The sequence below is a fragment of the Bombina bombina genome, chromosome 8 (genome assembly GCF_027579735.1).
Source record: "Bombina bombina isolate aBomBom1 chromosome 8, aBomBom1.pri, whole genome shotgun sequence".
NCBI classification, from domain to species: Eukaryota; Metazoa; Chordata; class Amphibia; order Anura; family Bombinatoridae; genus Bombina; species Bombina bombina.
Genome location: NC_069506.1, coordinates 153418587 through 153436166, shown reverse-complemented (window position 1 = coordinate 153436166; position 17580 = coordinate 153418587). Strand labels below are relative to the sequence as shown.

General features: G+C 35.2%; 2 protein-coding genes across 3 annotated transcripts in view; one reads left to right on the top strand and one right to left on the bottom strand.

Annotated features, from left to right (window-relative positions):
• Positions 1–4390, top strand: part of LOC128638596 (uncharacterized) — a 98650-nt gene extending 94260 nt beyond the window's left edge. For both annotated transcript variants that reach the window (XM_053690651.1, XM_053690650.1), the window contains exon 5: positions 635–4390. In XM_053690651.1, the coding sequence (XP_053546626.1) occupies positions 635–1159 (525 nt within the window). In that variant the 3' untranslated portion in view covers positions 1160–4390. The remainder of the gene's footprint in view (positions 1–634) is intronic.
• A 641-nt stretch (positions 4391–5031) lies between these two features.
• On the bottom strand, positions 5032–16810 carry RPL18 (ribosomal protein L18). Its single transcript, XM_053690652.1, has 7 exons — positions 16709–16810; positions 15107–15193; positions 14871–14978; positions 9766–9864; positions 9085–9208; positions 6824–6893; positions 5032–5154 (listed from the first exon to the last, which is right to left on the bottom strand). The coding sequence occupies exons 1-7, from the start codon at positions 16709–16711 to the stop codon at positions 5079–5081; spliced, it is 567 nt and encodes a 188-aa protein (XP_053546627.1). The 5' UTR covers positions 16712–16810; the 3' UTR covers positions 5032–5078.
• Positions 16811–17580: the final 770 nt, after the last annotated feature.

Below are 17580 nucleotides of genomic sequence, written 5' to 3'. Positions count from 1 at the left end.
CCAGCTCCTACTAAGCATGTGCAAGAACTCAAGACTATACGTATATGCTTTTGTGATTGTCCGATTGCTATCACATGGTACAGGGGAGTGAAATATGCATAACTGAAATTTGTTATAAAAAAAAAAAAAATATATCACTCATTTGATTAAATACTTTTGTATTGTCTTATCTTGCATTTGTTGATTATGCAAACCTACTGTGTTTACTGGTCCTTTAAGTTAATGTAAAAAATTTTTTTATTTAACATGAATTGGGAGATAGGATATGCTGCACAAATTTTCTAATTGATGATTAACACACACAAAAAAAATCTAGGGATTTATTCAAAGCATATATATTACTTTAAGGGGTGAAATATGCAAACGTCAATGGTATATACAAATATATTTTTTTTAAATGTGCATGCAACCATTTTTCATCATGGCATACCAATGTTGTGACTTATATGCAAATATTTAGTTGCAAACTGACAGTTTGCGTTCTATTACAGGATTTTAATTCTTTTATTTACCCCCTCTACATGTTCATCTGGGAAGAATTTTATGTTTAGATTTGTGTATATATTATAGATCTTTGAAAAATCAATAGGATGTGCCAAAAGCTAAGCAATCTAATTGATTTTCCTATTACCAGATCCCAATCCTGTACAGCTCCAGATACTTGGAACTTTTTGAACCTAAAAGGACGGTGCAACATCTGGGTCTCGCATGCACCATTATGGACTGTACAGACCTGTTCTTCGAAGTTCAGGCAAAGGACCGCACTAAACCTGCTTCTTCACACCCCTGCAGGAACCATTATCTGAGAAGAGGTTATGCCATTGCTTCATCCAATGGATTCATCACCTTTTCATCTAGTTTGCCATTTGGAATAGCTACAAAAGTAATGGATGGGCAACCACAGGAAGAGTTAACTGGGGGGATGTGTTTGCCATTGGAATTACCCCCATTTATGCAGAATGTTCCAGTTCAGTTGACACAGCAGCAACAAGATATGAGCAGACGTGTTCTCAGCCTTTTGAGTTTAATAGATAAAGCTTTGAACTTTCGTTTTTTAAAGGGAGTTTATCCACAAAGTATGGAAGCTCAGGTGGATAGAGCTTGGACAATTTGTTGCTATTTATCTTGCTTACTGCATGATCCTATGGGATTATCATGACATTAAAAACATTATCAAATTAAATGTATTTGCACTAAGAATATAGGGATGCCTTTACTTTTTATTAATTTCTGGGGATTCTACTGCAAACCAGAGTGTTTTAGAACATGAGAGTGTATTTACACCTAAAGCACTGAATTACAAAAGATCTAAATACAAAATGAATTGTAAAAAAAATAAAAGGATATGAAGCCCACAATTTGTATTTTCTATTATCAAATTTGCATTAATCTTTTTATCCTTTGTTGAAGGAGCAGTAATGCAATACTTGGAGCTTGCTGAACGCATCAGTTGAGCCTATGACAAGAGGCATATACGTGCAGTCAACAAGCAGCAGGTAGCACCCAGTAATGCATTGCTGACCCTACCTAGGTATTAGAACAAAGTAAATTAAAATAGAAATGCTTGAATCATTAAACATTTTGGGTTTCATGTCCCTTTAAAATAATTTGATAACATGATGGGTTCTGCAGTCCAAGAACATACCCACTGAAAAGCATCAAGTATGTTTATCGTCTCTCCATTGCAGTGCAGACATAAATAAGCTGCTGCTTCAAGCAATTAAGGTGTAGACTAACTAAATGTTATATTAGGAAACAATTGCAATGAACTTACAAAACAAGCCAGTATGAAGACATGAGGGAAAAAAAACACGTTTGGCTGCAGCAAGCTGCTACTTTCAGCTTTTCCCCCCCCCCATCCTATTTATTTTGTTTAGGAAAGTCAAATAAACCATCTATTTAAAGGGATTTTAAAAAGTGATCCTTTGGTTAGAACATGTTAAAGGGACATTATACACTCGTTTTTGTCTTTGCATAAATGTTTTGTAGAGAATTTGATATAGCCCATATAGTTTGTTTTTTTTAAAAATGGAGAGTTTTGCTTATTTTTAAATAACATTGTACTTATTTTCAGACTTCTAACCAAGGCCCAAAGTTTTAGAATACTGAAGTATACCTACTCCAGCTGGCTCCTGTTTGTGTAAAGGTTCTTTTCATATGCAGGGGGGGGGGGGGGCTGTTATTTTTCACTTGCAGTGGGTGTTCCAGTAACCTTTACAACAGAGCTAAGCTGGATTTTTAGATCAGTATCTGTGCATATTCTTCTTTAGAGTAGTCTCTATTGCATGCAGTTATATGAAAATTGGTGTATACTGTCCCTTTAAAATCAAAGTAAGCCTAAAACAAAAAAGATTGTATAAAACAGCAAACAAACTTGTTTTTGTGTACAAAATTAGCACTCAGAAATTCTCAGCTTAGCCCTGGCCCCAGTGTTATATGCGAGCTGTGATCTTTGAAACTTAAAGGGACAGTCTAGGCCAAAATAAACTTTCATGATTCAGATAGAGCATGTCATTTTAAACAATTTTCCAATTTACTTTTATCACCAATTTTGCTTTGTTCTTAGTTGAAAGCTTAACCTAGGAGGTTCATATGCTAATTTCTTAGACCTTGAAGGCCACCTCTTTCAGATTGCATTTTAACAGTTTTTCACCACTAGAGGGTGTTAGTTCACGTATTTCATATAGATAACACTGTGCTCATGCACGAGAAGTTATCTGTGAGCAGGCACTGATTGGCTAGACTGTCAAAAGAACTGAAAAAGGGGCAGTTTGCAGAGGCTTAGATACAAGATAATCACAGAGGTTAAAAGTATATTATTATAACTGTGTTGGTTATGCAAAACTGGGAAATGGGTAATAAAGGGATTATCTATCTTTTAAAACAATAACAATTCTGGTGTAGACTGTCCCTTTAAGTTACATTCTGACTGACTTAGATATGAGCAAGTCTGACTCCCCTGTTATCTAGTCCAGGGTTCTAGAAACTTGTTTTTCCCCAAAGACTCGGTGCCATATCACCACATACCTTTGTGATACTATTTTTAACCCCTTAATGACCACAATGTACCCTGTATGTCACTGGTCGTTAAGGGTTTTTTCAGGACATAATAGCACAAGTCTAGCAAGAACACGCTATTAATACCCTCCCTCCAGCAGGCTTTGTGGAATAGAGCAGTCTCAACACTGGTGGCAAGACCGCGCTATAAAACAATCAAGTCCCAAAAAAAGGCCAGTGACATACAGGGTACGTCGCTGGTCCTTAAGGGGTTAATCTTGGTCTGAACATTTCTGAAGTAATATAACAAGATAGCTGCAGGTTTTGGCAAAGTTTCTAAAAAGTTTGCTTACTTCATTTATGATTGTAGTCAAAGTGTTCTAAAAAGGTAATACAAAATCAGGTCGTGACCCAGAAGGCATAGTTTTGAAACCCATTAATGGGTCCTGACCCATTGTTTGAAGAACCCTTATGTAGTTTATTCACTTAATAGTAACAAGCGTAGAAGTTTTATGACATCAAAGAAACCTTCCTGCAGAAGCCTCCTGTGACGGGAATCAATGTACAACAGCACGCACGTAGTATAAAAAGATAAAATCCATTCAAAACTATGATTAATAATATTGCAATGATCTCTATTAAAGGGACAGTCTAGTCCAAAATAAACTTCCATGATTCAGATAGGGCATGTAATTTTAAACAACTTTCCCATTTACTTTTAGCACCAATTTTGCTTTGTTCTCTTGGTATTCTTAGTTGAAAGCTAAACATAGGAAGTTCATATGCTAATTTCTTAGATCTTGAAGGCCGCCTCTAAGATTAATGTATTTTGACAGTTTTTCACCACTAGAGGGTGTTAGTTCATGTGAGTCATATAGATATCAAGCTCACGCATGTGGAGTTACCTAGGAGTAAGCACTGATTGTCTAAAATGCAAGTCTGTAAAAATAACTGAAATAAGGGGGCAGTCTTCAGAGGCTTAGATACAAGATAATCACAGAGGTTAAAAATGTATTAATTCATGTAAAAATTCTGGTGTATACTGTCCCTTTAAGTATAAGACACTGCTTAGTCACTTAATTGGCAAAACTTAAAATTGTTTTGCAGTATCTTGTCATCTCTGCTGAGGTCAATAAGGTACACACATGGTAGGGTTAGGCTTATGAAGTATGCACTTACAATTCTCAGATTTGGAAATCCCAGTTTACAAAGTTAAATTACAGGAAAACATTTTATATTAAACGGTTTAAATGTAGTTGGATTTAAAAACCCACACAAAAGTGACAAAGGGATTTAAAATGTTAACTAAACATTGTATGCTCTTTGTAAACCAGCACATTACATTTTGACTTGTATCCCATTAAAATGGAATAAAACAAGTTTTTCACCATGATTCAGAGGATGGTTTTAAAATGTGCTTCTTTTTCTTAGTATCCTTTGTTGAAGGAACAGTGGTGCACTACTGGGAGCTAGCAGAACGTTAGGTAAACAAGGATATGCATTTGGATCCTTACTTAGGAGCGGGATTTCTTCTTGTGAAAGTGCAACACACTAAGATCTGTGCAAATCCTAAGGACGGACCCAAATACACTTTGCTACTAACTACAGGCATATAAGCGCTGCCGCTAATCAGCAACTAGCGCTCAGTAGATAAAAATACATTGGAAAGGTGTTTAAAAATTGCATCAACAATCTGAACAAAGAAAATTCTAGGCTTGATGTTCTTTTAAAAGAAAGTATATACTCTTACATACGGTAAACACTGAATCTGGCAGAGTGGGGATGTAGGTTATGCTGAGAGAGTTTGGGGTACAATACATACCACAAACACCTGAAAGTATGGACTATGCTATGGCATAGAATGAGGACCTATATGACAGACATTGGATGCAAACTGTTCTATTGATCTCTCTCCCCCCCCCCCTCCCAGAGGACACCACCACCAAGGACTCATGTCAGTTTGTATGCTCAATTTAAACATAAGTGCACAGGACACTGAATTAGTTAAACGCATAATTAAAATGTTAAGACATATTGGCAGTTGCTGCAACTGTTTATTGTGTACAAAGCTTAGATAGATTTTAGTTCTTGTATCCTCTGCTGGCTCTGCGTCCTCTGGCACGCTCAAATTTTCTACCCTTTGAGCGGACGTAAGGCCTAAAATGAAAAAAATAAAGTACACATTAGGATAATGAGGTATTTTCTTACCAAGCCACTCAAGTTTACACCATCTACTAATAAATGGGGCTATACATTTTTTTTTTAATATTTTCTGCAACAATCTTTTTGACTACATCAGCATTAATTAGAACCTGTAACATTCTGAACAAGGCTCGAGTATGGCAGTGGGTATTAATACAAGCTGCTGATCACAGGTAAAAAGGCTATAGCAGTCTTTGTTAATGCACTTTTTATTGCTAAGTATTTAAAAACACAGCTTTAGCACTATATTGCCTTGTATGCCCCTTAAAACAGGCTTCACCTAGTGAAATATATAAACAAAATAATGCAGTTTAAATATCTTAAATTTTATTTTTAGTCTCCAAATCACAGTACAAATATTTTTATCTATTTGCACTTAGACATCTATGGCCCTGAAACTCACTAGCATATACCCTCAATACAAAATCCCTAGCTGCACTAAATACTATATGCTAAGGTAGTGATGGCTTACCTACCTTGGCACCCCAGATGTTTGGGAAATACATTTCCCATGATGCTCAACTAAACTGCAGTGTGTCTAAGTATCATGGGAAATGTAGTTTCAAGACGTCTGGGGTTCCAAGGAAATCTGTTAAAGACCTAGGTCCCAATGCTTCTAAGTAAACTTATTCCACAATAAGCTAAATTTTACTAAACTAGATTTATGGCTTAGTTGGTTACGCAGCCTTTTTCGTGTTTCAGATAGAACATGCAATTTTAAGCAACTTTCTAATTTACTCCTATTATCAAATTTTCTTCATTCTCTTGCTATCTTTATTTGAAATGCAAGAATGTAAGTTTAGATGCCGGCCCATTTTTGGTGAACAACCTGGCTTGTTCTTGCTGATAGGTGGATAAATTAATCCACCAATGAACAAGTTCTGTCCAGGGTTCTGAACCAAACAAATAGCTTAGATGCCTTTTTCAAATAAAAATAGCAAGAAAACGAAGAAAAAAAATTAATAGGAGTAAATTAGAAAGTTGCTTAAAATTGCATGCGCTATCTGAATCACAAAAGAAAAAGTTTGGGTCCAGTGTCCCTTTAACGCCACATAAGCTACATTTTGACTGGCTGACACACAGCTATTGGCCCATAACAGTTATAGGAAGTACAATAGTGAATGTGACAAGAATAGTACCGACCATTTTTGACACTGCAGGCTTTTAAATTTATAGTGAATCTTATTACAGGGACAGTACACACCTTGTCTACAGTCTAGCAATAAAATGAGCAGTGTGAATTTAAAAATATTGCACTGACACCTTGTTTGCCGCAAACATTTTAAATAGCCAAACTCCACCAACCTCTTGTCTCATTAGGTTATTGGAACACTAGGGATATTCATTATGTTAGCAAATGAATTGTTTTGCAATTCCTCATCTAATAATCTGCTCAGGACAAATGTGACCGTATTTGAAGCCTCATGTGTCCTTGCATTTGTCAGAATTGGAAACCCACATTTTTCACTGCAGGTAAACATTTTAATGTGTATGTTTACTGTCCCTTTAAGTGTCATTCCTGATCCAAACGGATTTGTTTTAGGGGTCAGAATGTTTTTAACACTTTTGTATTGACATTCAGGTTTACAAAGAATCCAAAATTCTGCATGATTAGCAAACTTACTTGGTGTGACTGTGTGGTGTACCAGGTGCTTTGCCAAAGTGTCTGTACACTTCACGGCCTTTGCGAGGTCCTGATAGAATAAATTAGAGTGTGTAAATACAACAATATGGACTATTTTTATTTATATACTATTATAGAAAGTGTTTCAAACAGATTTATAATACAGAAAATAAAGAATAAGTAGTTGCTATGCAATTCATTTTTCTCAATATTTAGTTTTTAGTATATTACAGCAGAATCTTTTTTAAAACCCCAAACTAAAATTTCTAATCTATTTTATGCAACATGGCCTTCAGGTTTTCAAAATCTAAAAACATTTTTTTTTACATATATATATATATATATATAATTAAGATCTACAATAAGCAATATAAAGATAGATAACAATGGCTTGAAAATACACCAGGCATACACAATAAAAAAAGTTTAACGATTCAGACACATCATGCATTTTTAAAAGGAAAAGGCAAAATTAAAAAGTGCATAGATGCATTTCAATTACTTCCATCAGCCAAAATGTTTATAGTAAAAGTCATTAGTTTCAGCGGCAATATGCATTATACATGACTAGAGGCAGTGTTATCAACAGAAAATGTTGCCAGCCGTGTGGCATTATGAAGTAGCAGGGTGGGGGGGTTAGTGTAATATTTTCTAATATGCAAAGCACAAATGAATTGCATAATTTAAGAAATGTATTTAAATGACAATTTGTTCAATAAAAATGGTATTTTTAAATATTAGCTTAATATTGGCTAAAATGTTAGTCGGTGGTCAGTAAAATCAGCCGGGTTGGTGCACCCACTAAAGATCCTGAGGAAAATACAGAGGATCAGGGGATTCAAACACCATGTCAGCTCAGCAGCGATGGTGTGTATTGCATCAGTGAATACTCAATTTGCGTCATACAAGCATTTGCCAACTGAAAAGTGTTGTGTTTGAATGCTGGTTTATGCCGCTTAAAAACAATATCATTTACTAGAAGAATTTTTGCTAATGGAAGCATATTGCAAAAATGTTTCAATTTAAAAACTTAAAGGGACACTGTACCCAAAATTTTTCTTTCGTGATTCAGATTGAGCATGAAATTTTAAGCAACTTTCTAATTTACTCCTATTATCAAATTGTCTTCATTCTCTTGGTATCTTTATTTGAAATGCAAGAATGTAAGTTTAAATGCCGGCCCATTTTTGGTGAACAACCTGGGTTGTCCTTGCCGATTGGTGGATAAATTAATCCACCAATAAAAAAGTGCTGTCCAGAGTACTGAAACCAAAAAAAGCTTAGATGCCTTTTTAAAATAATGATAGCAAGAGAACGAAGAAAAAAATAGGAGTAAATTAGAAAGTTGCTTAAAATTTCATGCTCAATCTGAACCACAAAAGAAATATTTTGGGTACAGTGTCCCTTTAAATGCACCCAGGTACATTTCAATTTGAACCTATCCCTTTAAATGGCTTTTCAATTTACTTCTTTTCTCAAATGCACTAATAGAGCTAGCGTGTGATTGGTGGCTAAACATATGCCTCGTCATATGAGTTCAGCTAGGTCTGTGTATTGCTGCTCTGGACCCAACTGTTTAAAATCCTTTGCAAGGGTTAAACTGTTCTATACAAGCAATTAGTACAATACAAAACTCTGGGTGCACTAAAGCATTTTCTTTTTGTACTGATGTCTTGTTAAAAAAAAAAAAAAAAGAAAAAAAGAAAATTTGAGGGGAGCAAGTATTTAAATTTTTTTTTTTTTTTTTAAAAAAAATAAAAAAAAAAAAAAAACAAAAAAAAAAAACACCAGAAGTATTCTACCTACAAAACACATAGCATGCTTTTTGAACAAACAAAAGATTGTATTGTGAGCAGGTTTACCAAAAAGTTTGCCATAAGAAACTAACTTTACCATACAGACTTCTGCATTTGAAATCTATGATCCTAACACTATACAATGGAAGTGTGCTCTGGAAACATGTCACCAGCAGAAGTCTACTGGGTATGTATAGCCCTGTTTCAGTTTGTACAAAGCACAATAATAGTAATTTTTTTTTGTCCCTTTAACCAGGACGTACACTAAGGTTTCAGACTTAACTAATCACTCTCATTCAGGAACTCGCATCTGAGAAAACAGGACACAGATACGGTCAACAGATTAAATTCAACATAAATTGAACTAAGCTTTAAAATTGCAAAGAATCTAAATTGTTTCAAGACGGGCAAATCGGATGTAACTACAAATATAAAAATAAATTTGGAGTACAAGTAGTTAGTTACCTGACAGCAGAACCGTGTTCTGGCCTTTAGGGGCAGCAAGGGCCAGCTGGTCAAATGTCAAGATTTCACCTCCAGCCTTCAGAATACGGTTACGTGCACCGCCGCAAACTTTAAGGGCACAAACCTAAGATGGTAATAAATGAATAAAAGTTAATCTGAGGGAGGGGAAACTGACAACAGTATATGTATTTACAATATATTCTTTATAATGTAACAATTGAAATTATTGTCTGAAGATTTGGGGGGGGGGGGGTCGTCCCAAGTAGAATATACATATACACACACCCCTTCACATAAGAAGGCATATCAATATTGCAGGTATGTGTATTTAAATGCATAATTTTACACCAAGCATGACATTGGTGTCCTATAGTATGCATATAACTCCAGCATATGAAAAGTTGTAATTTAGTGATCATCAACAGGGATTTAAAAGGAACAGTGATACATATACAGGGCTGTATAATACATACTTAAGTATGTATGCAGATCTGGAAATTACAACTAGTCCAACACTAGTTAAAAAAAAAAAAATAATTAACTAGTGTTGGACTAGTTGTCATTTCCAGATCTGCATACATACTTAAGTTTTATTATACATTTATATATAAAAAAAAAAAAAAGTTACAATATCTAAGTTTGTATTACATTAGTTGACTATAAAATTATTTGGGTTTTTACCTTAAGCTTGGGGATTTCATGGATTCGAACATCATCTGTGATGCATCCAACCACCACTGCAGTTTTGTTTTCACGTCCAGCCAACCTCATTTTAGTAATCTGAAGGCAAAAAAAAATTGAGGCTATTTACAATTATGCTTAACTTCAAGGTAACTGCTCACAAAAAAAGCAAGAATATGGGAAAAACAGGCTTGCAATAAAAAGGCAATTGAGTTAGTATCCCACAAGATGACTATACTATTAAAAAAAGGTATCATCCTCCTGTGTCATTATGTATTTATCAAGTGTAATAGCTTGACAGCAACTCTGTTTTGTATTGTCCCCCCAGTCATCTAAATGACCATGTACTTGGCACCTCACGCAGGTCATTCTGAAATACAATTCAATTTAAATTAGGCAGTTACACAAAAGCACCAGTGTAATTGCGATTGCAAATTAGCTGCAGGCAAAAAAAAAGAAAATTGTTAATTTTTTTTAAAAATGTTTCTTGAATAAATTTGTTTCCTTTTCTCATGCTCTAACATCACAATAAAAAGTATATTTGCCAAATATTTACAATATATTTTACATTTCAATCTCAAAGTGTTAACTATCCCTTTAAGAATATTTGCTTGTAAAGGGACAGTCTACACCAGAATTGTTATTGTTATAAAAGATAGATACAGGTGGCCCTCGTTTTACAACGGTTCAATTTACACCGTTTCAGAATAACAACCTTTTTTTCCAGTCATGTGACTGCTATTGAAAAGCATTGAGAAGCAGTGTATTTATTAAAATAGCCAGTAGGTGGAGCTGTCCGCTTGTGTTGCAGCAAAGCCAAGCAAGCTGAAATTAATCAATTTAACCAGACCTGAGCTATCGAGCAGATTTCAAAGGAACAAGATCTCCCTGTCTATAAATCATTCCAGATTGGAATGCATAGAAAGAACTGTTTGCAGAAAAATGCAAGTGAAGTCTGTGTTGTGTGATTATTTTATTAAGTTTATAATGATGTTTAGCAAATGTTTTTGTTCATTTAACTTAGTTTAATTATATATTCTGTGTTGTGATTATTTTATTAGGTTTATAATGCTGTTTAGCATTTAAAGTCTTCATTTCAAAGCTTTAAAAATAATGTATTAGGTGTTACTTATGACAATTTTGAGAGGGGCCTGGAACCTATCTCCCTCACTTCCCATTGACTTACATTATAAACTGGGTTTCAATTTACAACGGTTTCGATTTACAACCATTCCTTCTGGAACCTAACCCCGGCATAAACTGAGGGCTACCTGTAATCCCTTTATTACCCATTCCCCAGTTTTGCATAACCAACAGTTATATTTATATACTTTTAACCTCTGTGATTATCTTGTATCTAAGCCTCTGCAAACTGCCCCTTTATTTCAGTTCTTTTGACAGACTTGCAGTTTAGCCAATCAGTGCTGGCTCCCAAATAACACTGCTCATGCACGTGAAGTTATCTATATGAAACACATGAACTAACACCCTCTAGTGGTGAAAAACTGTTAAAATGCATTCTGAAAAGAGGTGGCCTTCAAGGTCTAAGAAATATGAACCTCCTAGGTTAAGCTTTCAACTAAGAACACCAAGAGAACAAAGCAAAATTGGTGATAAAAGTAAATTGGGAAATTGTTTAAAATTACATGCCCTATCTGATTCATGCAAGTTTATTTTGGACTAGACTGTCCCTTTAAGCTATCCTAATGTGTGGTCTGAGTTGTTTGAAATAGCTTTCCTGAAGTTATATATTTAGGAGCCCTGACAATTTATTAAAGTGAACGTAAACTTTGATAATAGTGCCCGGTTTTTAAAAATACTATTAAAAAACTGCGGCACTTTCATTCAAAGTTTACATTGCAGCGGATTTTACAAATACATTCTTCTCCTGAAACGCTGTATCGGCGATCCCCCCGCCTGCTTCTTCTTGCGGTACTTACACAGCAACGACGAAACCGGCTTCCTCCAATCACGGCGTGGCCTCGCCAGATGGACAATCGGGGGGGAAGCCGTGAGTGGAGGAAGCCAGTTTTGTCATTGCTGACAAAGTACAGAGAACCTGCAGGGGGGGGGGGGATCTGCAATCCGGCGTTTCAGGAGAAGGTAAACTTTGATGAATGAAAGTGCCCCTGTTTAATAGTATTTTTAAAAACTGGGCACTATTTCATCAAAGTTTACATTCACTTTGCAATAGGTGGATCAAATGGCTTTTAACCATGAACTGAAAATGGCAGTATATTATATTTGCTGACCACCCAGCTAAAACTTTAGCCAACATTAAAAATGTTTCTTTCATGGTTCAGAGAGCATGCAATTTTAAGCAACTTTCTAGTTTACTCCTATCAATTTTTCTTCGTTCTCTTACTATCTTTATTTAAAAAGCAGGAATGTAAAGCTTAAAGGACCAGTTCACTCAATGTTAAAGAGCTCATTAGCAGCAGTAGTGCAGTATCAAGTAATGGAAATGAGAACACTGAACGACACGCACAGCAAGCACAAGCGTCCCCCCAGCAAACACAAACCCTCAGATGATCCCTGTTAATAATGTAAATGAAACCTTTGGCACTGTATTGTAGATTTAAGGCACCGCCCACAGGTTATCCCTCATAGCCGCCACGTAACGCATATAGCCTGAGATACATACTGTGCTTCCTCGCTTTGGAATGTAGATGTTACATAGAGGTCAGTGTCAAGAGTATGTGAAAAGCAATGAGCAATTCCGGAGAACAAAGAAAATTAATGAAGATTTATGTTTTTGTGTTTTGCGACAGGACTTTGCTTTTCTTGTACACTCTTGACACTGACCTGTATGTAACATCTACATTCCAAAGCGAGGAAGCACAGAATGCATCTCAGGAGGATATATGCTTTACGGGAGGGCTATGAGGGATAACGTGGGCTGTGTTGGAAATTCACAATACAATACTGAAGGTTTCATTCACATTACTAACAAGGATCATCTGAGGGGCGGGTCACAACTGCAAAGCAAATTAGGGCTAAACGCACATATTAAATCAGCCAGTTGAGAATCGTTATATATTAAAAAAAAAAAAAGGGGTATTTATTCTTTAAGACTGGCATAATTATGTGCTTTCAATTAAAAATAAAACATTTTTTGGGTGAACTGTCTCTTTAAAAAGGGACAATAAACATCAGAATCTTTGTTGTTTAAAAATAAAGATAATCCCTTTATTACCCATTCCCCAGTTTTGCATAATCAACACTGTTATAGAAATACACTTTTTACCTCTGTGATTACCTTGTATCTACGTCTCTGCAGACTGCCCCCTTATTTCAGTTCTTTTGACAGACTTGCATTTTAGCCCATCAGTGCTGGTTCTATGGTAATCAATATGAAACACAAACTAATGCCCTCTAGTGGTCAAAATGCATTTAGGATTAGAGGCAGTCTTCAATGTCTAAGAAATTAGCATATGAACCTCCTAGAATTAGCTTTCAACTAAGAATACAAAGAGAACAAAGCAAAATTGGTGATAAAAGTAAATTGGAAAGTTATTTAAAGTTACATTCCCTATTTCAATCATGAAAGTTTTTTTGGACTTTACTGTCCCTTTAAGAGCCGGACCATTTTTGGTTGAGAACCTGGGTTATGCTTGCTTATTGGTGGCTAAACGTAGCCATTAAAGTGATGGTAAAGTTCCCCCAATGTCTATGTAGTATAGCCTTATGTGTGGAAAAACACTAACTTTCATTCATCAGATTTTATATTAATGAGTATTAAGAAAGATATCACCTTTATAAAGCTGTTTCTACCCGTGCACAAATTCAACCCGTAAATATATAATTTTTTTCCCTTTCGATCACATGTTTTTCCTAGCCAACTGATTTTTCGGCCGTTAGGCGACCGTCAAACTACGTCACCCGCCCCTTTACTGTAAAGTGCATGCACCATTGATTTTTTCCTTATCTTGATACCCATGCGCGCTCCTGTTTTGCGCATGCGTCCTACTGCCAGTTAGGAATCTCAGCCTTACTGCGTCCTCACATCTGCTTATTACGGATGCGGACAAGCAAATCTCTTGACATCGGCAAGTAGCGCATGCGCATTGAAAATAAGGATCGGCGAGTAGCGCATGCTCATTTTATTCCGGATCCGTGAACGCGCATTTTAGAGGCGGAGAAAGCGGGTGGGATCGCTGAAGAAGGAAGTAGGGCTTGGGAGGAGTCAGGACCCAAACGGTAGGGAATTGGAAATAGATTTTTTTTAAGTAAAATACCTGAAAAATCACAAAAATAACTTAGCGACTAGAGTAAGGTGATAATGATAAATGGTAGATTGTAGTTAATAAAGGCTAACTTTACCTTCACTTTAAGCAAGCGCTATCCAGGGTGCTGAACCTAAAATGGGCTGGCTCCTAAGCTTTAAAATTCCTGATTTTTAAATAAAGATTGCAAGAGAACAAAGAAAAATTGATAGGAGTAAACTAGAAAGTTGCATGCTCTAGCTGGATCATTAAAGAAAAAAAAATGGGTTTAGTATACTTTTAAATACATTTATGCAAGTAGTGCTTTGGATAGCAGAAAACTACATATTAGAAAATATTGCACTGTAAAATTTTCTGCAGAAAGGGACAAAAAGGTCAAAAGAGCATATCATTTGAAGACATTGAGTTCACTTCTATTTTCAATTTTACTTTGCTCTTTTGGTAACCTATGTTGAAAAGCAGCAGTAATGGCAGCTAGCTTATGATTGGTGGCTACAAGTCTTGGCATTGGTTCACAAGATGTGTTCAGCAAACTCACAATAGTGTATTGCTGCTCTGAAGCGGTGTTCAACCTCTTTGCAGGGGTTAAACAAACAAGACTTCAATAATAAAATGCTCTTGCAGATTAGAACATTTTCTTCTTGCCCTTTTATGGAGTTATATTCTCGTGTATGATTATAATTCTAACACATGCACTTCAAATTAAAAACAACTTAATACAGTTTCTATTGCACTGGGAGGATCAAGTGTTAAACTAATGTTTAAAACACTGTTTTGTAGTATGTAAAAGGATGGAGCTATGGAACAGTAAGTGCAACTTAAAACAAAAGGTTAGTCAGTCATTCTCCATTTCTTAAGGAAAGAAAAAAGTAATCTTACCAGACGTGCCAAAGAAAGGGGAGGCCTGTTAGAGCGGCTCATGAAAAGACGTCTCAGCACCACTTTGTTGAAGTTGGAGTTAGTACGACGGGCCAGGAAACGGTAGAGCTAATAAAATAAAAATAGATTTACCATCTCCAAAATATTAATTATTATTTATTTGTATAGCACCACCAAATTCCATAGCACTGAAATTCTCTAACAGTACTCAACATTTTATGTACTAGGTAACTTACCTTAACCAAGAGCTTTAGGTAGATATCCTGGCTTTTTGGCTCCTTTCGCCGCACCTTGCGGTCCTTGTTGTGACGAATATCAACTCCCTACAGGTAGAAAAAGTTAGTGAATTAGAATGATCTAATATTAATTTTGCAACCTTCTTCAGAAACAGCACATTTCCTAAAAAGGCCCCAAAAGACACAAAAACACATTCTGATATACATCTCTCTTTTTGTTCTCTACTGAAATAATTCAGTGTTTTATTGCCTGTTTTCATGTCTGAACAGCTATTGATTACACAAAGAAAATAAGCCAAGTTAGTCAATTAACCTCATGATAAACTGCTACATATTTTTTCACTTACACAGATCATTTAGCAAAACATCTTAAACGCTTATAACTTCCAGCTAATATTATTTAGTTGGAAAAGCACAAAATCTTACTAATACATTTTGACTATAGCTTCTTTAAACTATAAAATTCAGCATAACATTGTGCACATATACTACAATCCTATATTACCTAAATCGCAGCCGTACAAACTACAGCTGATATTTAGCTCCCCAAGATTATGTGACCCTAAGAATTACTTAACCGAAAACAAGACCTCTAATTTTCAAAAAGCAGTTCCACGTTGCTCATTAAGCATGTCTATTTGTTTTAAAATGATTTACTTTTTAGTATGTTATTATAATATAATTAATTTTCTAGGTAATTTTAACTACAAATGTAATTATAATACTTAAAAGTATAAGTACAAAGTACAATGTAATGTAGCCCTCAGTCAATCCCAACATGTGAAGATTTTATATATATATATATATATATATATATATATATATATATTCCACTGACTGAAATTAATATTTCCCATTGACCTCTGACAAATAGTTTTTACTACTTGCTTTGATAAGGTGTTCAAAACTAAAATCTTACATAAACAGGCCAATATACTAAAACATAAATCTTATCTACCCCTTTTCTAGAATACTGTTAGAATGAATCAAATTATAATCATTTAATAAGATGGCCATTATAGTAAACACTATCACAGCCCTAGGAGTAAGGTGGTTTATAACTTTGTATAATCAAAACAATGTCACAATTAAGTTAAAGATATGAGGTGTCAGAAATCCCTAATAGAACCCTGATGTTCCATTTTGTATTTAAAATACCAATTTTGTCAAGGTACAGACAGCATGTAAAATAATGTATAGTCTATTTCATGCAAAGATCAGTTTATACAATTGCAGGTTTAACTAAACACGTCTTCTTATTACACACGGGATTAGTACAACTAATAGTGATAAGCAATGACTATTTAAACAATCAAATTAAGCTGCAACAAGTTTATTCAAAGTTATCTATTTTTAAGAGCGGCGACAACTCGTTTATAACTAGACACGTAAAAAAAGAAAACAGTGAGCCAAGTGACACATCAGGCCGTGGACCGGTACAGTAAAGTCTTTATTTAGCCATGATTTATCTCGCTCTATTTCACAATACAAGAACAATATGATACAGTACGGTCCGGTGAAACAAGCCATGACTCGCTGACTAATTATTAAGAACGTAGTAGAGAAGATGGAAGCGGATTATAATTAACCAAGATTTCTCACCATGATGGCGGCTGTAACAGCAGCGACTTCTCGGGGAGGAAAGGAAAGAGCTGGGAACTAGCGCGGAGGCTTATGGGAAAGGACACGGAAACGGGAAGTAGGTAAAGAGGCGCTCTAACCAAACAACTTTGTGGTATGGGAGGACTGACTGACAATTATTGTTTAAAATAGGTTAGGTCTGTCTGTATATTATAAATTGATATTCAAAAGTGCAGAGCTCTCAAGTCACAATGCGACACAGCGAGGTATTAATCATATCACACAATGGATTGGTATCAAAATATAGATAATGTAAATAGCTTCATATTCACCTACGCTAAGACGTCTAACATACGTTTACAATTATCTCGAACACCTATTACTAATACAAATATTGAGGTTTTAAACTCTTATGGATTATTTCATTATCAAAATACTGAAGAATAGGTTAGAAAAATGAAATTTAAAAAAAATCACTAATGCTGAAATATAAATGAAACGAGCAAATAAAATCTACTACTACACATTTGCAGTTTAGAATAAGGTCCTGATATGCAAAGGTTCTCCAGCTTGGAGAGAAATTGCAGTTCAGACTTCACAGAGGCTGAACTCACTGACTATTCAAAAGAAAAAGGGCATAACTCTACAGCACTCCAGGATCTCTCTCATTTCCATATAAGAAGCAGAGACAAGCCAAAACAGCACTGAATGATATGAGTTTTGTTACATTGAGCTTTGTATTTTACATCACTTTACATTGGGTCCTTTCAGTATTATTGCATTTAAGCTTTGCACTTTCTTATTTATATTTTAATACATTTAGATTTAGCTCTAGCAGTGATTTTACTAATTCTGATTATGTTTTGAAAGTTTCTGTGTTACTTTAAAGAAAT